At 58.0% G+C, this 21,004-nt stretch overlaps 2 protein-coding genes across 2 annotated transcripts in view; both read left to right on the forward strand.

Moving 5' to 3' along the window:
- LOC140468585 (ATP-sensitive inward rectifier potassium channel 10-like) overlaps window positions 1-7,390 on the forward strand; it is a 335,975-nt gene extending 328,585 nt beyond the window's left edge. Inside the window, exon 2 of the mRNA XM_072564675.1 lies at window positions 6,071-7,390. Within this exon, the coding sequence (XP_072420776.1) occupies window positions 6,080-7,291 (1,212 nt within the window). The 5' untranslated portion in view covers window positions 6,071-6,079 and the 3' untranslated portion in view covers window positions 7,292-7,390. The remainder of the gene's footprint in view (window positions 1-6,070) is intronic.
- A 3,446-nt stretch (window positions 7,391-10,836) lies between these two features.
- The window catches only part of LOC140468679 (persulfide dioxygenase ETHE1, mitochondrial-like), a 24,044-nt gene continuing 13,876 nt past the window's right edge, over window positions 10,837-21,004 (forward strand). The window contains exon 1 of the mRNA XM_072564754.1: window positions 10,837-10,977. Coding sequence (XP_072420855.1) covers window positions 10,837-10,977 — 141 coding nt within the window. The remainder of the gene's footprint in view (window positions 10,978-21,004) is intronic.

The following is a 21,004-nucleotide window of genomic DNA, read 5'->3' on the forward strand; positions in this document are numbered from 1 at the left end:
GGGAGGGGGATGTCCCACTGTGTTCATGGAGGGGGGAGGGGGATGTCCCACTGCGTTCATGGAGGGGGGAGACGGGGAGTGCCCCACTGTGTTCATGGGGGGAGGGGGATGTCCCACTGTGTTCATGGGGGGAGGGGGGAGGGGGAATGTCCCACTGTGTTTATGGTGGGGGGGGGGGGAGGGGGATGTCCCACTGTGTTTATGGTGGGGGGGGGGGGAGGGGGATGTCCCACTGTGTTTATGGTGGGGGGGGGAGGGGGATGTCCCACTGTGTTCATGGAGGGGGGAGGGGGATGTCCCACTGCGTTCATGGAGGGGGGAGACGGGGAGTGCCCCACTGTGTTCATGGGGGGAGGGGGATGTCCCACTGTGTTCATGGGGGGAGGGGGGAGGGGGAATGTCCCACTGTGTTTATGGTGGGGGGGGGGAGGGGGATGTCCCACTGTGTTTATGGTGGGGGGGGGGGGGAGGGGGATGTCCCACTGTGTTTATGGTGGGGGGGGGAGGGGGATGTCCCACTGTGTTCATGGGGGGAGGGGGGAGGGGGAATGTCCCACTGTGTTTATGGTGGGGGGGGGGAGGGGGATGTCCCACTGTGTTTATGGTGGGGGGGGGGGGAGGGGGATGTCCCACTGTGTTTATGGTGGGGGGGGGAGGGGGAATGTCCCACTGTGTTTATGGGGAGGGGGATGTCCCACTGTGTTCATGGTGGGGGGGGGGAATGTCCCACTGTGTTCATGGTGGGGGGGGGGGGGGGGAATGTCCCACTGTGTTTATGGTGGGGGGGGGAGGGGGATGTCCCACTGTGTTTATGGTGGGGGGGGGAGGGGGATGTCCCACTGTGTTTCTGGGGTGGGGGAATGTCCCACTGTGTTCATGGTGGGGGGGGAGGGGGAATGTCCCACTGTGTTTATGGGGAGGGGGATGTCCCACTGTGTTCATGGTGGGGGGGGGGAATGTCCCACTGTGTTCATGGTGGGGGGGGGGGGGGAATGTCCCACTGTGTTTATGGTGGGGGGGGGAGGGGGATGTCCCACTGTGTTTATGGTGGGGGGGGGAGGGGGATGTCCCACTGTGTTTCTGGGGTGGGGGAATGTCCCACTGTGTTCATGGTGGGGGGGGAGGGGGAATGTCCCACTGTGTTTATGGGGAGGGGGATGTCCCACTGTGTTCATGGTGGGGGGGGGGGGGAATGTCCCACTGTGTTCATGGTGGGGGGGGGGGGGAATGTCCCACTGTGTTTATGGTGGGGGGGGGAGGGGGAATGTCCCACTGTGTTTATGGTGGGGGGGGGGGGGGAGGGGGAATGTCCCACTGTGTTCATGGTGGGGGGGGGGGGGCAGGAGGAGGGGAGAGGGGTTATAATGTCATATTTGCCTTGAGGACAGCATGTGGTTTCTATTTTCTTTTCTCTTTTCCTCTCTCTCTATCTCTCTCGCTCGTTCACACACACTCTGTCTATCTTGCCCCATGTTCTCCACTCTCCCCACTCCCCAAGTTGGTCTCTGCATCTTCTCCTTCTCTGAATCTTGTTTCCCTCTGACTCTCAGTTTCTCTCATTCACCGTCTCTCTCTCTCTCTCTCTGTGTTTTTCTGTCTGTCTCTCCCTTTCTTCTCTCTCCATCATTCAGTCTCTATAAACACCTCCCTCCATGCCTCATATTTCTTTCTCCTGTGCTCCCTCTCTCTCTCTCTCTCCCCATTTCTTCTCCACCTTTTTCTCACCCTTTTTGTCTCACCCCCTCTATCGCTCTTTATTTCATCGCCGCTCTCACTCCCCCCATCTCTCTCTCTCACTCACTCACACTCTGTCACCCTCTCTCACTCACTCTCACTCACACTCACCCCTCTCTCTCACTCATTCTCACCGTCTCTCACTCATCCTTATCCTCTCTCTCATTCTCACCCTCTCTCTCTCTCATTCTCACCCTCTCTCTCTCACTCATTCTCACCCTCTCTCTCTCACTCATTCTCACCCTCTCACTCACTCTCATTCTCACTCTCTCACTCTCTTTCATTCTCACTCTCTCACTCACCCCCACCCTCTCACTCATTCTCACACTCATTCCCACTCTCACTCTCACCCTCCCTCTCTCTCTCATTCTCACCCTCTCTCACTCACTCTCACCCCATCTCTGTCTCTCACTGTTACCCTTGCCCTCCCACTGTCACCCTCACCAACCTCCTGTCTCTCTCTCTCTCTCTCCGTCATGCCCTATTCCTGACCACGGGATGATTGCGAATTAGTGGAAGCAGGCCTTATGAAAGGTTGGCTGGGCTTTCTGCGTCAGGTTGTGAATGGGGGTGAGAAGCCAGTCATTAATCTTGGGAAGTCTCCCTCCGGCCCATTCAGAAGTGTTTTGCTTGTTTGAATACACTGAATGTGGCTGCATTGTTCACAGATTCATGTGACTGGACATTCAGATTCAGTCTTGTCCTGAACACCATAGAGACCGGGGAGAGGGGGAGGGGGAGAGAGAGAGAGAGAGAGAGAGAGAGAGAGACAGACAGAGAAAAAAAGTGTGGACATTGGGGTGTGGGGTTTGGAGAGGGTGACAAAGAGAGTTAAAAAGACAGAGTGTGAGAGAGAAAGACATGGGGGTAAGGGGGTGTGGTGACGTGGGTGAGAGAGAGGGAGAGACAGAGTGACAGAGAGAGGCAAGTCGATAGAGAGAGAGAGACAGAGACAGGAGGGGTGAAGAGGGGGGAGAGCACGAGAAGGCGGAAGGAGGGAGACGGGGAGATTGACAGAGGGAGTCAGAGTGATAGAGAGAGACAAGTAAACAGAGAGAGAGGCATGAGAGGCGACAAGGGGAAGAGAGAGAGAGAAGGTGAGAGAGAGAGTGACAGAGACTGAGAGGGAAAGAAAGATTGGGGGTGGGTGGGGGCGGGGGAGGGGAGGAGAAAGATCCAGAGATAGACAGAGAGAGAGAGAGAGAGAGAGAGAGAGAAAGTGAGAGAGACAGAAAGGGAGGGAATTGAGAGGGACGGGGGAGGGGTAAGGGAAAGATAGAGAGAGTGTGACATAGATGGGGAGAGAAAGAGAGGCAGAGGCGGGGATAGAGAGAAGAGGGACACAGAGACGGAGGGAGAGTGTGATAGAGAGGAAGTGACAGAGAGAGAGAGCAAGTCAGAGCGAAGGAGGCAGAAACACCCTAACCTGTACATCCCTGAACACTATGGGGTAATTTAGCATGGCCAATCCACCCTAACCTGTACATCCCTGAACACTATGGGGTAATTTATCATGGCCAATCCACCCTAACCTACACATCCCTGAGCACTATGGGGTAATTTAGCATGGCCAATCCACCCTAACCTACACATCCCTGAACACTATGGGGTAATTTAGCATGGCCAATCCACCCTAACCTACACATCCCTGAACACTATGGGGTAATTTATCATGGCCAATCCACCCTAACCTACACATCCCTGAACACTATGGGGTAATTTAGCATGGCCAATCCACCCTAACCTACACATCCCTGAACACTATGGGTAATTTAGCATGGCCAATCCACCCTAACCTACACATCCCTGGCCATTATGGGTAATTTAGCATGGCCAATCCACCCTAACCTACACATCCCTGGCCATTATGGGTAATTTAGCATGGCCAATCCACCCTAACCTACACATCCCTGAACACTATGGGGTAATTTATCATGGCCAATCCACCCTAACCTACACATCCCTGAACACTATGGGGTAATTTAGCATGGCCAATCCACCCTAACCTACACATCCCTGAACACTATGGGTAATTTAGCATGGCCAATCCACCCTAACCTACACATCCCTGGCCATTATGGGTAATTTAGCATGGCCAATCCACCCTAACCTACACATCCCTGGCCATTATGGGTAATTTAGCATGGCCAATCCACCCTAACCTACACATCCCTGAACACTATGGGGTAATTTAGCATGGCCAATCCACCCTAACCTGCACATCCGTGAACACTATGGGTAATTTAGCATGGCCAATCCACCCTAACCTACACATCCCTGAACACTATGGGGTAATTTAGCATGGCCAATCCACCCTAACCTACACATCCCTGAACACTATGGGGTAATTTAGCATGGCCAATCCACCCTAACCTACACATCCCTGAACACTATGGGGTAATTTAGCATGGCCAATCCACCCTAACCTACACATCCCTGAACACTATGGGGTAATTTAGCATGGCCAATCCACCCTAACCTACACATCCCTGAACACTATGGGTAATTTAGCATGGCCAATCCACCCTAACCTACACATCCCTGGCCATTATGGGTAATTTAGCATGGCCAATCCACCCTAACCTACACATCCCTGGCCATTATGGGGTAATTTAGCATGGCCAATCCACCCTAACCTGCACATCCCTGAACACTATGGGTAATTTAGCATGGCCAATCCACCCTAACCTACACATCCCTGAACACTATGGGGTAATTTAGCATGGCCAATCCACCCTAACCTACACATCCCTGAACACTATGGGGTAAATTAGCATGGCCAATCCACCCTAACCTACACATCCCTGAACACTATGGGGTAATTTAGCATGGCCAATCCACCCTAACCTACACATCCCTGGCCATTATGGGTAATTTAGCATGGCCAATCCACCCTAACCTACACATCCCTGAACACTATGGGTAATTTAGCATGGCCAATCCACCCTAACCTACACATCCCTGAACACTGTGGGACAATTTAGCATGGCCAATCCACCCTAACCTACACATCCCTGGCCATTATGGGTAATTTAGCATGGCCAATCCACCCTAACCTACACATCCCTGGCCATTATGGGTAATTTAGCATGGCCAATCCACCCTAACCTAAACATCCCTGAACACTATGGGGTAATTTAGCATGGCCAATCCACCCTAACCTACACATCCCTGAACACTATGGGGTAATTTAGCATGGCCAATCCACCCTAACCTGCACATCCCGAGGCACTATGGGTAATTTAGCATGGCCAATCGAGTTAATATTGTAAAGACAAATTAAGGGAGAGCCTGACAGTTATACAAGTGTGTAGTGAGACCCAGTGACAGATAGTCGGAATTGGAGAGGAAAACAGAATAAACATGTTAAAAATGACAATGCCAAGAAAAGTGCAACTCACTGATCGGGAACGTTTTCTGTGGGAACACTCTGGGGAACCACAAGGCAATCTGTCTGCGAGCAGCTCCCTCTGCTGGAAAAAGTCTCAAACAAATACAAACCTCCCAGTGCTCTCTGTTACACACCGCGGACAGGGACAGCACGGGGTTAGATACAGGGTAAAGCTCCCTCTACACTGTCCCCCATCAAACACTCCCAGGGACAGGGACAGCACGGGGTTAGATACAGAGTAAAGCTCCCTCTACACTGTCCCCCATCAAACACTCCCAGGACAGGGACAGCACGGGGTTAGATACAGAGTAAAGCTCCCTCTACACCGTCCCCCATCAAACACTCCCAGGAAAGGGACAGCATTGTGTTAGATACAGAGTAAAGCTCCCACTACACCGTCCCCCATCAAACACTCCCAGGACAGGGACAGCACGGGGTTAGATACAGAGTAAAGCTTCCTCTACACTGTCCCTCATCAAACACTCCCAGGACAGGGACAGCACGGGGTTAGATACAGAGTAAAGCTCCCACTACACCGTCCCCCATCAAACACTCCCAGGACAGGGACAGCACGGGGTTAGATACAGAGTAAAGCTCCCTCTACACTGTCCCCCATCAAACACTCACAGGGACAGGGACAGCACGGGGTTAGATATCGAGTAAAGCTCCCTCTACACTGTCCCCCATCAAACACTCCCAGGAAAGGGACAGCATGGGGTTAGATACAGAGTAAAGCTCCCTCTACACTGTCCCCCATCAAACACTCCCAGGACAGGGACAGCACGGGGTTAGATACAGAGTAAAGCTCCCTCTACACTGTCCCCCATCAAACACTCCCAGGACAGGGACAGCACGGGGTTAGATACAGAGTAAAGCTGCCTCTACACTGACTGCAATCTCTCCGTTTTCTCTCTCTCTCTCTCTCTCTCTCTCTCTCTCTCTCAGGGTTTGAGGATGTCCTCCAGTAAGGTGTTCTCCTCCCGCACCACGCAGACGGACTCCCACCCCCTCCTGCGGCCTGGTGGGGGTCGCCAGCGCCGGCGGGTGCTGACCAAGGACGGGCACAGCAACGTCCGCATCGAGCACGTGCGGGACTGGCGCTTCCTGTACCTGAAGGACCTGTGGACCACCTTCATCGACCTCAAGTGGCGCTACAAGCTGGCGCTCTTTGCCGCCACCTTCGCCGGCACCTGGTTCCTCTTCGGCCTGGCCTGGTACCTGGTGGCGCTGGCCCACGGGGACCTGCCGGCGCCCCTGCCCCCCGGCGCCAACCACACCCTGTGCGTGGCCAACATGCAGAGCCTGACGGCGGCCTTCCTGTTCTCGCTGGAGTCTCAGACCACCATTGGCTACGGGTTCCGGTACATCTCGGAGGAGTGCCCGCTGGCCATCGTGCTGCTCATCGGGCAGCTGATCGCCACCAGCCTGCTGGAGGTCTTCGTCACCGGCACCTTCCTGGCCAAGATCGCCCGGCCCAAGAAGCGGGCGGGCACCGTGCGGTTCAGCCACCACGCCGTGGTTTCGCCGCGCGACGGGCGGCTCTGCTTGATGATCCGGGTGGCCAACATGCGCACCAGCCTGCTCCTGGGCTGCCAGGTGACGGGCAAGCTCCTGCGGGCACAGCGGGCCGCCGAGGGAGAGAGCTTCCGGCTCCAGCAGCTCAACGTGGACTTCCACGTGGACGCGGGCACCGACAGCCCTTTCCTCATCCTGCCCCTGACCTTCTACCACCTCATCGACGAGGCCAGCCCCTTCCGCAGGGCGGCCGCGGCGCCCGGCCGCGACCAGGACTTCGAGCTGGTGGTCATCCTCAGCGGCACCGTGGAGTCCACCAGCGCCCTGTGCCAGGTGCGCACCTCCTACCTGCCCGAGGAGATCCTCTGGGGCTACGAGTTCTGCCCCGCCATCTCCCTGTCGCCGGGCGGCAAGTACGTGGCCGACTTCGCCACCTTCGACCGGGTCGCCAAGGTGGCCGGGACGGAGACCCTTCGGCCTGGAAGCGGCGCCGCCTCATCCTCCTCCTCCTCCTCCTCCTCCTCCTCTCCCCCCGCCGCCGTCCCGGAGGACAGGGAGAAGGACAGGCTGGAGGAGAGCCTGAGGGAGCACAGCCCACATCCGGGGAAAGGCGCCAGCTCCCCCCGCAACATGAAGATCAGCAACGTCTGACCGAGGGGAGGGGGTGGGCTCGGCCTTGGGGCTGTTAGGAAAAACCGCCAGAGGGGTTTAATCTCCCTTCGATCCCCCCCCCCCCCCTCCCCCTCCCCCCCCTCCCCTCCTTCCTCAAGCCCCCTGGAGTCCAGTCGCGTGGGTGCGGACATCGAAGTGGTGCGGGAAGATATCCCAGCATGCTTCTGTCCAATGGTCAGAGAAGGGGCTGTTTGGCCAAGGGCAATTCTCTTCCCTCCCTCTCTCTCCCTCCCTCTCTCTCTCACTTCTTCCCGCCCCAACCTCCCACAGACCCGATGGGCCGATCGGCCTGGATCTTCCCCGCGTGGCCTGGGTTAGGCAGCACCCGAGGGAGCAGCAGACTCCACACCTCAGGCCTGAGGCCTTCACCAAGGCCTGAGGGGAACACGTCTGTCCTTCGAATCGAGTTGGGGTTGGGGGGCGGGGGGTGAGGTGGACGAGTTTTTGTGCGCTCGGGGTTTCGAAATTCGATTCCGGCGGTTCTACTGAGTGCCTGGCCTCATCCCCGGGCCAGGCCTCTCGGTGGAAGGTCGGGTCTCCCGCTCCCTCGGATGCCAGGCCGAGCTGAGCTGGCGCCGCGCTCCCGAGTCTGACCGGCAGTCCTCACGTTCTCCCTCCTCGTAAGCCTCCCCCACCCCACGCTCGCAGACACCCCCCCTCGGCGAAACTGGGACCTCCCCCCCTCCCCCCTCCTTCATATTCAAATCGAGCAGTCCGCCTGGCTGGGGGTGGGGTGGGGCAAACTTCAGGCGTAACGGCCTGGTATCGGTGGGAGAGGAGGGGGTCGAAGTGATCCAAGTCTCCCTGACCACACACACAACTCCACCCCCTTCTCCAGCTCATGGGGACGAATGCATGTTGGCGTGGCGAGAGGGCGTAGCGTCAGCTCTCGGGGAAGCGCCCCCCTCCCCCGCCCTCCCTCTCCATCCCCAGCGAGTAAAGGAAGCCATTCCCCCGTCACCTTCATGCTAGCCCTTTAGAGGAGGTGGCCATGCTGCCCAAAGGTGAGCGGATGACCGTTATGCCCTGGGGGGGTGTCAACGGGACTGCGTCTCTGTTCTCCCAGAGTTGTCCCATTGCCCACTTGTCGCTTCGCACGAGTACTCTCAACAGAGGAGGGTCAGGGCATGGAAACAGACCCTTCGGCCCAACCCGTCCAGGCCGACCAGATAGCCCAACCTAACCTGGTCCCATTAGCCAGCACCCGGCCCATATCCCCCCAAACCCTTCCTATTCATATACCCATCCAAATGCCTCTTAAATGTTGTAATTGTACCAGCCTCCACCACATCCTCTGGCAGCTCATTCCATACACGTACCACCCTCTGGGTGAAAAAGTTGCCCCTTAGGTCCCTTTTATATCTTTCCCCTCTCACCCTAAACCTATGCCCCTCTAGTTCTGGACTCCCCCGACCCCAGGGAAAAGACTTTGCCTATTTACCCTATCCATACCCCTCAGCGGTTTATAATTTTTTTTAATATATATAGTTGCCCTTTCAAAACCCTTTCGGGACTTGAAACTAAACGGCAGAGGCAGTCAGCTGTGAAGGGACGCCGTTAAACTGAGAGGTCGCACTGCGTTGCAACCGAGCGGTTCGAGAGGGGAGGCAGGAGAGGAGAGAACAGCTGGCTCATAACTCTGTAACTTCAACTCGACACAGAGCCCATCCCCGCACAGAGAGAGAGAGACATGGGGTAGTATTACAGATGGGGGGGGAAAGGGAGGGACACAAAAACTCAACAGAACACAGCCCCCTTCCCTCTCCCCACCTCCGGCACCATTCCCGATCAGCGGAGCCCTCCCGGTTCCCTCCTGACTCCTCGAGGGGGTTGTGGGCGCGCCAATTTCCCACATCTCAGCTGTTCTGGCAGCCTCTGTGCTGAGAGAGAGCACGAGACAGCCCGGTTGACGTGAACGGTCACCACGCCTCACAAGGTGAATTCTGCTCTCCCTCGTCAGACGCTGCCAGACCTGCTGAGCTTTTCCAGCAATTTCTTCTTTTGTTTCAGATTTCCAGCACCCACGATTCGTTCGGATTTTCAACGTAACTTTCAGTCAGCCCTTTCAGTCTCTCTCTCTCTCTCTCTCGCACTCGAGACAGAGAGAGAGGCAGGGAATTTGCAACGAACAAATAGTGAACTGAAAGTTCTGCACAACTAGGCCCCGCACTCAGAAGAGAGATTTTTTTGTCATTCCTGGATGCCCAGGGCTCCTGAACACACACACACACAGACTCACACGGACTCTCTCACACACACACACACACACACACACATACACACATACACACATACACACACACACACATACACACACACACACACACATACACATACACATACACACATGCACACACACAGTCTCTCTGATACACGCTCACACCCTCACACACAGTCGCACACACAGACACTCACTCTCTCACACACGGACTCTCACACACGGACTCACTCTCACTCACAGTCACACACACATACACTCTCACTCACACACTCTCACACACAGACACACACACACACACACACACACACACACAGACACACTCTGACACACACACACACACACTCACACACAGACACACAATCACAGACACACACAAACACAGACTGACACGCATAAACACACACACTGTCTCCTTCACACACATTCTCACTCATACACAGACATGACCAGACACACAGTCACACACACTCAAACACACACGCGCACAGACTGACACGCATAGACACACACGCACACACTGACACAGACATGCATAGACACACATTTACACAAACACAGACTCTCACAAACACACACAAACAGACACACATACAGACATGCACAGACACACATTCACACACAAACGCACAGCCACACACAGGGAGAAAGTGAGGACTGTAGATGCTGGAGATCAGAGCTGAAAAATGTGTTGCTGGAAAAGCGCAGCAGGTCAGGCAGCATCAAAACCCAAAACGTCGATTCTCCTGTTCCTTTGATGCTGCCTGAACTGCTGCGCTTTTCCAGCAACACATTTTTCAGCACAGTCACACACACACACACAAAAACAGACATACACACAACACTCATGCAAACAGAGATACGCACAGCCACACACACACAAACAAACATGCAAAGACACACACACACTCCCACAAACACAGACACTCAGACACAGACAGCCACGCACAGACACACACACACATACAGACACACACACACATACAGACACACACACACCTGATCCTGGTCGCAAAAACTGCAACATCATTGTTTCCTTGATCAAACATCTGAAACTCGCCAACATCCAACGAGACAGGGGATCGGGAGCACAGGAGGAGGCTATTCGGTCCATCTCGTGGCTAGGCTGAGGGAAGAACTTCCGAATTTAGCCCCCACTGCAACCTCCCTGTAGGCCGTGGGCCTGTGATTCGGAGACCGCTGCCGAAGGAGAATGGTTGTATTTCTTGTTAATGGTACACACCGCTGCTAGTTCTCCAAGGTAGTAGAGGGAGTTGACGCTGAAGTGGACCTGAGGCCTGGTGGCATGATCGCTGGATCCGGGAGACCCCAGGTTGACGCTCTGGGGACCCGGGTTCGAATCCCACCACGGCAGATGGTGGAATTCCAATTCAAGTCTGAAATTAAGAGTGCAATGACGACTGTCGCCGGGGAGAGGCACCGTCTGGTTCTCCAATGGCCTTCAGGGAAGGAAACTGCTATCCTTACGTGGTCTGGGCCTACAGGCGACTCCAGACCCACAGCAACATGGCTGGCTGTCAATGCTTTGGTCAATTAGGGGGGAGCAGTTTAAGTGTTGAGCCTAGCCCTCATCCTGTAAACAAATTTCTTTAAAACAAAAATATCGAAATGGCTGCTTTGTCCCTGGACTGTTGTTGGAGCTGCCCCCATCCAGGGGCAAGTGGGGAGTATTCCCTCACACACCCCTGACTCGTAGACGGTGGGACAGGCTTTGGGGGTGGGGGGGGGGGGGGGTGAGTCAGGAGGGGAGTTACTCGCTGCAGGATTCCCAGCCTCTGACCTGCCCCTGTAGGCGCTGGGGGTTTGTGTAGAGAGTCCAGTTGTGTTTCTGGTCAATGGTAACCCCAACCCCCGCCAACCCCAGGATGTTGGGATTCAGTGATGGCAATTCAAGGGGCGGTGGCTAGATTCCCTCTTATGGGAGATGGTCACAGCCTGGCATTTGCGTGGCACGAGTGTTCCATGCCACTTGGCAGCCCAGGCCTGGATACTGTCCAGCTGCGTGGAGGGGGGTTACTGGGGCAAAAAAAAAAGCACACGGGTGTGGAAATCTCTCACACTGCAGTCAGATTTCCTCACGTTTCCACACGACACGCAGAGGAGACCAGCCGTCCATTCCAGAGCACCACCACGACAGATAACTGCTTTATAAGTGAACTGTGCAATAAATCCCCGTTTAATTGTGTCCCTCGAGAGATGCTGCTGTATTGGGGTTGTAACTGTACTAAACATTGGCTGCTTTTAGATGTCAGTTGCGACGGTGGGTGGAGCGAGGCCTAGTTTGTGCGCGCTCCAATTGAGGCCTAGCTACCCGATGGGAGTGGGCCCGATGGAGGACTGAGGAATCCAAGCAGCCCAGGCCCCAGATGTCACTGTATCTCTTCAAACTGGAACAATCGTTAGAAAACAATGACTATTGGTCACAATAAACGATTATTAATGAATTTAAAAAAATGCAAGTTGCTCGAGTCCCTGCCTGGCGATTATTGGCAGAAGCTGACAGAGAGAGAGAGTGAGACAGACAAAGAGAGACACAGAAAGAGAGAGAGAGAGAGAGAGAGACACCGAGAGACAGGAGACAGAGAAGGTAGAGAGGGAGAGGTGGTGAGAGGCAGTGAAAGAGGTGGGGGGGAAGAGATGGAGAAAGACACAGAGAGAGGGAGACACACAGAGATAGCGAGAGACACAGGGAGAGGGAGAAAGGTAGAGTGAGAGAGAGAGAGACAGACAGAGAGGCTGAGATTAGATTACTTACAGTGTGGGAACAGGCCCTTCGGCCCAACAAGTCCACACCGGCCCGCCGAAGCGCAACCCACCCATACCCCTACATCTACCCCTTATCTGACACTATGGGCAACTTAGCATGGGCCAATCCACCCTAACCTGCACATCTTTGGACTGTGGGAGGAAACCGGAGCACCCGGAGGAAACCCACACAGACACGGGGAGAACGGGCAAACTCCACACAGTCAGTCGCCTGAGGCAGGAATCGAACCCAGGTCTCTGGTGCTGTGAGGCAGCAGTGCTAACCACTGTGCCACCGGAGATATAGGGATAGAGAAAAAAAATCAGAACAGCTTTTGATGTAGGAGCAGATTTAAGCCATTTGGCCGATTCAGTCTCATCTATTCCATCATGGCTGACCTCCCTTTCTCCTGCCTCCCTCCCCCGTTACCCACCATCCCCTTTCCCAATCAGGAGCCTGTCCATCTCTCTCCCAACCCCTCTCAGTGTCGGGCCCTCCCCCAGCCCTCAGAGTCCCACAGATTCCCCCCCCCGCCCCCTCCACCTGAAGGAATTCCTCCCCATCTCAGTCCTAAAGGGTCGTCCCTACACCCTGAGGCAGTGCCTAGTCTCTCCCATTGGGGGGGGAACATCACCCCCACCTCCCCCCTGTACAGGCCTCCCAGGATTCTCTAGGTTTCAAATCAATCCCCTGATCCCTTTAGACTCTTCACCAGCTCCTCATGTGACCATCCCTTCATTCCCCCCCCCAGGATTGTTCTTGTAACCCTCCTGTGGACCTCTCCAAGACCAGCACATCCCTCCTCAGACACAGGGCCCAGAACAGCTCACTCTATCCCAAACACGGTCTGACCGGAGCAGGGTCCAGCCTCAGCAGGACTCTCCCTGCTCTGGAATTCCATTCAAAATGGAGGCTAACACCGCATTTACCTTCCAAACAGCCAACTCCACCTGAACATGAACAGGAAGAGAATCCTGGACCCGGAATTCTCCTAAATCTCTTCACGTTTCAGATTTCTGAAACCTTTCCCCTTTTTGAAAATACTCCCTGCCTCTACCCTACCTCCCCAAGTGAGTAACCCCACACTTCCCCACCTTGTCTTCCATCTGCCATGTCTTACACCCCCTCTCTCCCGTCCTGTCCAAGCCCATGTCTCTCTGTCTTTGCCCCCCCCCCTCTCCCGTCCTGTCCAAGTCCATGTCTCTCTGTCTTTGCCCCCCCCCCTCTCCCCTCCTGTCCAAGCCCATGTCTCTCTGTCTTTGCCCCCCCCCCTCTCCCGTCCTGTCCAAGTCCATGTCTCTCTGTCTTTGCCCCCCTCTCTCCCGTCCTGTCCAAGCCCATGTCTCTCTGTCTTTGCCCCCCCCCCTCTCCCGGCCGGTCCAAGTCCATGTCTCCATGTCTTTGCCCCCTCTCTCCCCTCCTGTCCAAGCCCATGTCTCTCTGTCTTTGCCCCCCCCCCCTCTCCCGGCCTGTCCAAGCCCATGTCTCTCTGTCTTTGCCCCCTCTCTCCCGGCCTGTCCAAGCCCATGTCTCTCTGTCTTTGCCCCCTCTCTCCCCTCCTGTCCAAGCCCATGTCTCCAGGTCTTTGCCCCCTCTCCCCTCCTGTCCAAGCCCATGTCTCTCTGTCTTTGCCCCCCCTCTCCCCTCCTGTCCAAGCCCATGTCTCTCTGTCTTTGCCCCCCCTCTCCCCTCCTGTCCAAGCCCATGTCTCCATGTCTTTGCCCCCCCCTCTCTCCCCTCCTGTCCAAGCCCATGTCTCTCTGTCTTTGCCCCCTCTCTCCCCTCCTGTCCAAGCCCATGTCTCCATCTCTTTGCCCCCCCTCTCTCCCGGCCTGTCCAAGCCCATGTCTCCATGTCTTTGCCCCCTCTCTCCCCTCCTCTCCAAGCCCATGTCTCTCTGTCTTTGCCCCCTCTCTCCCGGCCTGTCCAAGTCCATGTCTCTCTGTCTTTGCCCCCTCTCTCCCGTCCTGTCCAAGTCCATGTCTCCATGTCTTTGCCCCCTCTCCCCTCCTGTCCAAGTCCATGTCTCTCTGTCTTTGCCCCCCCTCTCCCGCCCTGTCCAAGCCCATGTCTCTCTGTCTTTGCCCCCCCCCCTCTCTCCCGGCCTGTCCAAGCCCATGTCTCTCTGTCTTTGCCCCCCCTCTCTCCCGGCCTGTCCAAGCCCATGTCTCCATGTCTTTGCCCCCCCTCTCTCCCGGCCTGTCCAAGCCCATGTCTCCATGTCTTTGCCCCCCCTCTCTCCCGGCCTGTCCAAGCCCATGTCTCTCTGTCTTTGCCCCCTCTCTCCCCTCCTGTCCAAGCCCATGTCTCCATGTCTTTGCCCCCCCTCTCCCCTCCTGTCCAAGCCCATGTCTTTGCCCCCCCTCTCTCCCCTCCTGTCCAAGCCCATGTCTCTTTGTCTTTGCCCCCCCTCTATCCCGGCCTGTCCAAGCCCATGTCTCCATGTCTTTGCCCCCCCTCTCTCCCGGCCTGTCCAAGCCCATTTCTCCATGTCTTTGCCCCCCCCCTCTCCCGCCCTGTCCAAGCCCATGTCTCTCTGTCTTTGCCCCCTCTCTCCCCTCCTGTCCAAGCCCATGTCTCTCTGTCTTTGCCCCCCCCTCTCCCACCCTGTCCAAGCCCATGTCTCCATGTCTTTGCCCCCTCTCTCCCCTCCTGTCCAAGTCCATGTCTCTCTGTCTTTGCCCCCCCCCCTCTCCCACCCTGTCCAAGCCCATGTCTCCATGTCTTTGCCCCCTCTCTCCCAACCTGTCCAAGCCCATGTCTCCATGTCTTTGCCCCCTCTCTCCCCTCCTGTCCAAGCCCATGTCTCTCTGTCTTTGCCCCCCCTCTCTCCCAGCCTGTCCAAGCCCATGTCTCCATGTCTTTGCCCCCTCTCTCCCCTCCTGTCCAAGCCCATGTCTCTCTGTCTTTACCCTCTCTCCCGTCCTGTCCAAGCCCCCCCGCCTCCACGTCTCTGCCATGTCTACGTAAACAGGGGAGGTACCTTCGCCATTTCCCAGTGCTCCCTGCCCGATCAGCGTCAACACCTCCTCAGCTGGCTCATTCAGGACTCTGGTGTGCAGCCTCTCCGGTCTGAGGGATTTACCCACCTTTCAGCTCCCTCTCCTTCGTGACAGGCTCACCTTCCGCACCCTGACTCTCGAGAAGTTCTGGCCTGCTGCCGGTGCTCCCATTGTGAAAAAAGATGTCAAGGATCCATTCAGTTCCTCCTTGTTCCCCACCACGAATTCTTCAGCCTCTGTTTCCAACTGCACCCTCTAACCTTCTACCCATCTTCAAATAAAAGAACTCTCGCGATTCTCTTTTATATTACCAGCTCGCTCACCCTCTTCATTTATCTTCTCTCCCCTCAGTCTGTTTCTTCTGCCCCGGGATAACTTCCCCTGCTGTACCCCACCCCCCCCCGAATTATCTCCAGAACCTCCTGCCATTGCTGTTCCACTGCCTTCTCTGCCAGGCTCCCTCTTCCCATCAGTTCCGGCCAGCCCCTCCCTCGTGTCTCTGTCCTTCCCTTCCCTCAGCAGGAACGCCGTTCCATCTGATCCCAGCCCCTCTCTCATGTCTCTGTCCTTCCCTTCCCTCAGCGGGAACGCCGTTCCATCTGATCCCAGCCCCTCTCTCATGTCTCTGTCCTTCCCTTCCCTCAGCGGGAACGCCGTTCCATCTGATCCCAGCCCCTCCCTCTCTAATCCAGGCTGAGATCCATCACGTTGCGGTCACTGTTCTCCGAGGGGAGGGTTGCTTCACCCTCAGCTCCCTCGTCAAGTCCACCTCGTGGCACATCACCGAATCCAGAACGTCCTTGTTGCCGAGCGGGCTCCACCCCAAGCTGCTCCAACACCAACATTCCACAAATTCCTTTCCTTGCGATCGGTTTCTTGATTTTTCTTCCCCCAGTCCCCCTGGCTGTTGAGGTGCCCTCATGATTACTAGAATAGAGTCTGCCCCGCGTGGTTTTTCCCACGTTCCGTCTCCCAATCGGACGTAACTCCCCTCAGGGGCATTTGTCCTTATGCAGGTCCTCCATGCGATCCACACAGAGTCTACGACTGGCTGTCGCCTCTCACTATCAGATTCTTACCCACAAGGTACCACCCCCCCATCCTCACCCTCAGGCGATGGGATATTTAGTTCCTAGCCCTGAACCCTGATACCCACACCCTGTCCACCAATTTCAATCTGCACTTGCAGCTCATTCGCCTTGTTTTGGAACTGCGAGGATTTAAGTACAACGCCCTCGGTCTGGTTTTGACCGCTCCCATCGCTGTCCCCTGACACAAGGTTCCACACCAGACCCTCTGTCTTATCGCGACAGAGAGTCACACAGATGTACAACACAGGAACAGTCCAACCCGTCCATGCTGACCCAGATATCCCAACCCAATCTAGTCCCACCTGCCAGCACCCGGCCCATATCCCCCCCAAACCCTTCCTATTCATATACCCATCCAGATGCCTCTTAAATGCTGTAATTGTACCAGCCTCCACCACATCCTCTGGCAGCTCATTCCATACACGTACCACCCTCTGGGTGAAAAAGTTGCCCCTTAGGTCCCTTTTATATCTTTCCCCTCTCACCCTAAACCTATGCCCCTCTAGTTCTGGACTCCCCTGACCCCAGGGAAAAGACTTTGCCTATTTATCCATGTCCCTCATGATTTTATAGATAGACGATAGATATACAGCATGGGGTGAGAGTAAAGCTGCCTCTACACTGTCCCCTCTCAAACGTTCCCAGGACAGGGACAGCACGGGGTTAGATACAGGGTAAAGCTCCCTCTACACTGTCCTCCATCAAACACTCCCAGGACAGGGACAGCACAGGGTTAGATACAGGGTAAAGCTCCCTCTACACTGTCCCCCATCAAACACTCCCAGGACAGGGACAGTACGGGGTTAGATACAGAGTAAAGCTCTCTCTACACTGTCCCCTATCCAACACTCCCAGGACAGTCTATCCATGCCCCTCATAAACCTCGATACGATCGTCCCATAGCCCCTGACACACCAGGGAAAACTGTCCCAGCTTATTCCCCGTCCCTCAAACCTTCCAACATCCTTGAGAGGGTTCAGGAAGGATTTACAAGTTTCACAACATCCTTCCGATAGGAAGGAGACCAGAAGCCTCTGTCAGGCCTTACCCACCCTCCCCCACATTTAGTTGGGAGCCCGAGTTAAATGGCTCAGCAGGATTCGGGTTGGGGACAGCTCCCTCCTTGCCCCAGGACTGGTGCTGACGTCCCGCAAATTCAAACCCAGTTCTCCCACAGCAATCTCTGAGCGGCACATTGACCCCTTTAATCTCGGTGAATTGGTTCGGGGCTTAGGTAGTGACCTTGAGACCATTACCTTTAAGGCTTATTCGATTCCCCTCCCACCTCCCCCCTCCCCAACCCTGGCTGCTCACATCCCTTCAGTGAAACCTCTTTCGAACGTGGTACCAACAGGAATTATCCCCTCCCCACTCCAAGCTCCTCTTCCACCCAGGAGAGAGCTCCTGAACCCGGGCCCCAGGCAGGTCGGCAACGCAACCTCCAGGCCTGGCGAACCACAGAACAGTGTTCAGTCCCCTAACTGTATGAAGCCTGATTACGACGACATTTCTCTCTCCTGTACCATGGCACTGTGGTCAAGTTTGTACAGGCGTCCCACACCTCTCCCCAACCCCCCACCCACCCCCACAGGGAGCGGGAACCTCAAACCTAACAAGCTCAAGGGCTGCCCACTCCTTCAGCACGATCCCACTAGGCCCCTCTCCCTCCCTCGCTCATCGTCTCCATTTGCCCTGTCCCTGACGACTCTGCCAGTTCCGAGGTGGTCAATCTAAGGGGGGGGGGGGGGGGGGGGGGGGGGGGGGAACTGCCTCCTGAAAGACAGCGTAACGCAGGTAACTCTCCCCCCTCCCCGAGGTCTCTCAGTGTTCTCAGCTCAGACTCCAGCTCGTCAACTCAAGAGAATGAGAGACATGCGGTCAAAGGAGGAGAGTGCACTATGACAGGGCGCGAGAGAAGGGGGGAGGGGGGGGGGCGAGAGAGGGGGGGGGGGGGGGGGAGGGCCAGAGAGAGGGGGGGGAGGGCCAGAGAGAAGGGGGGGGGGGGGGGGAGGGCCAGAGAGAAGGGGGGGGGGGAGGGCCAGAGAGAAGGGGGGGGGGAGGGGGAGAGGAGGGCCAGAGAGAAGGGGGGGGGGGAGGGCCAGAGAGAAGGGGGGGGGGGAGGGCCAGAGAGAAGGGGGGGGGGGGGAGAGGAGGGCCAGAGAGAAGGGGGGGGGGGAGGGCCAGAGAGAAGGGGGGGAGGGCCAGAGAGAAGGGGGGGAGGGAGGGCCAGAGAGAAGGGGGGGGGGGGAGGGAGGGCCAGAGAGAAGGGGGGGGGGGAGGGCCAGAGAGAAGGGGGGGGAGGGCCAGAGAGAAGGGGGGGGGGGAGGGCCAGAGAGAAGGGGGGGGGGGGGGGAGAGGAGGGCCAGAGAGAAGGGGGGGGGGGCCAGAGAGAAGGGGGGGGGGCAGAGAGAAGGGGGGGAGGGCCAGAGAGAAGGGGGGGAGGGAGGGCCAGAGAGAAGGGGGGGGGGGAGGGCCAGAGAGAAGGGGGGGAGGGAGGGCCAGAGAGAAGGGGGGGGGGGGGAGGGCCAGAGAGAAGGGGGGGAGGGAGGGCCAGAGAGAAGGGGGGGGGGGGGGGGAGGGCCAGAGAGAAAGGGGAGGGGGGGGAGGGCCAGAGAGAAGGGGGAGGGGGGGGAGGGCCAGAGAGAAGGGGGGGAGGGAGGGCCAGAGAGAAGGGGGGGGGGGAGGGCCAGAGAGAAGGGGGGGAGGGAGGGCCAGAGAGAAGGGGGGGGGGGGGAGGGCCAGAGAGAAGGGGGGGGGGTGAGGGCCAGAGAGAAGGGGGGGGGGAGGGCCAGAGAGAAGGGGGGGGGGAGGGCCAGAGAGAAGGGGGGGGGGGGGAGGGCCAGAGAGAAGGGGGGGGGAGGGAGGGCCAGAGAGAAGGGGGGGGGGGGAGGGCCAGAGAGAAGGGGGAGGGGGGGGGCCGAGAGAGGGGGGGGGGGGAGGGCCAGAGAGAAGGGGGGGGGGGAGGGCCAGAGAGAGGGGGGGGGGGGAGGGCCAGAGAGAAGGGGGGGGGCAGAGAGAAGGGGGGGGGGGGAGGGCCAGAGAGAAGGGGGGGGGGGGGAGGGCCAGAGAGAAGGGGGGGGGGGGGAGGGCCAGAGAGAAGGTGGGGGGGGAGGGCCAGAGAGAAGGGGGGGGGGGGGGGAGGGCCAGAGAGAAGGGGGGGGGGGGGGGGGGAGGGCCAGAGAGAAGGGGGAGGGGGGGGCCGAGAGGGGGGGGGGGGGGGAGGGCCAGAGAGAAGGGGGGGGGGAGGACCAGAGAGAGGGGGGGGGAGGGCCAGAGAGAAGGGGGGGGAGGGGGGGGGGCCGAGAGAAGGGGGGGGGGGGGAGGGCCAGAGAGAAGGGGGGGGGGGGGGAGGGCCAGAGAGAAGGGGGGGGAGGCCAGAGAGAAGGGGGGGGGGGGAGGGCCAGAGAGAAGGGGGGGGGGGGGGAGGGCCAGAGAGAAGGGGGGGGGGGGGAGGGCCAGAGAGAAGGGGGGGGGGGGGGAGGGCCAGAGAGAAGGGGGGGGCAGAGAGAAGGGGGGGGGGGGGAGGGCCAGAGAGAAGGGGGGGGGGGGGGAGGGCCAGAGAGAAGGGGGGGGCAGAGAGAAGGGGGGGGGGGGGAGGGCCAGAGAGAAGGGGGGGGGGGGGGGAGGGCCAGAGAGAAGGGGAGGGGGGGGCCGAGAGAGGGGGGGGGGGAGGGCCAGAGAGAAGGGGGGGGGAGGGCCAGAGAGAGGGGGGGGAGGGGGGGGGGGGCCGAGAGAAGGGGGGGGGGGGAGGGCCAGAGAGAAGGGGGGGGGAGGGCCAGAGAGAAGGGGGGGGGGAGGGCCAGAGAGAAGGGGGGGGGGGGGGAGGGCCAGAGAGAAGGGGGGGGGGGGAGGGCCAGAGAGAAGGGGGGGGGGGGGAGGGCCAGAGAGAAGGGGGGGGGGGAGGGCCAGAGAGAAGGGGGGGGGTGAGGGCCAGAGAGAAGGGGGGGGGGTGAGGGCCAGAGAGAGGCGGGGGGAGGGCCAGAGAGAGGGGGGGGAGGGCCAGAGAGGGGGGGGGGGGGAGGGCCAGAGAGGGGGGGGGGGGGGGGAGGCCAGAGAGAGGGGGGGGGAGGGCCAGAGAGAGGGGGGGGGGGGGGAGGGCCAGAGAGAGGGGGGGGGGAGGGCGACGCGTGCCGAGAGAGGGGAGGTCAGCGCCGGTAGAGGGGGGGGGGCACCGAGAGAGAGGGGGGTGGCACCGAGATGGGGGGGTCGAGAGAGAGAGGAGAAACGAACAGGAAAAAGAGAGTGTGGGCAAGAGATCAAAAGCAACAGCAGCAGAGAGGGGGGAGAGACAGAGTGTGTAAGAGAGGGAGGGAGGCAGACAGACCGACAGACTGACATGGAGAGAGGGGGGAGAGAGGGAGGAGTTGTCTGCCCAATCACACATTGGTCACATGATTCCACCAAGTGGAACTGGTCCTTGGCCTTGACAGAATTCCGTTCTCCGGTTCCTTGTCCATACTCGGCCCTTCCAACCGATGTTCTCAAAAGACCAGTGTTCCTTCTGAAAGGGGTTGCCTCCACAGTTGGTTTCTTCTGAACGAGGGGGTCTCCTACACACTGATGACTTGCATCGTATTTAGAGTCAGACAGCACCGATACGGTCCACGCTGACCG

This window comes from Chiloscyllium punctatum, chromosome 47 (genome assembly GCF_047496795.1).
Source record: "Chiloscyllium punctatum isolate Juve2018m chromosome 47, sChiPun1.3, whole genome shotgun sequence".
Lineage (NCBI taxonomy): Eukaryota > Metazoa > Chordata > Chondrichthyes > Orectolobiformes > Hemiscylliidae > Chiloscyllium > Chiloscyllium punctatum.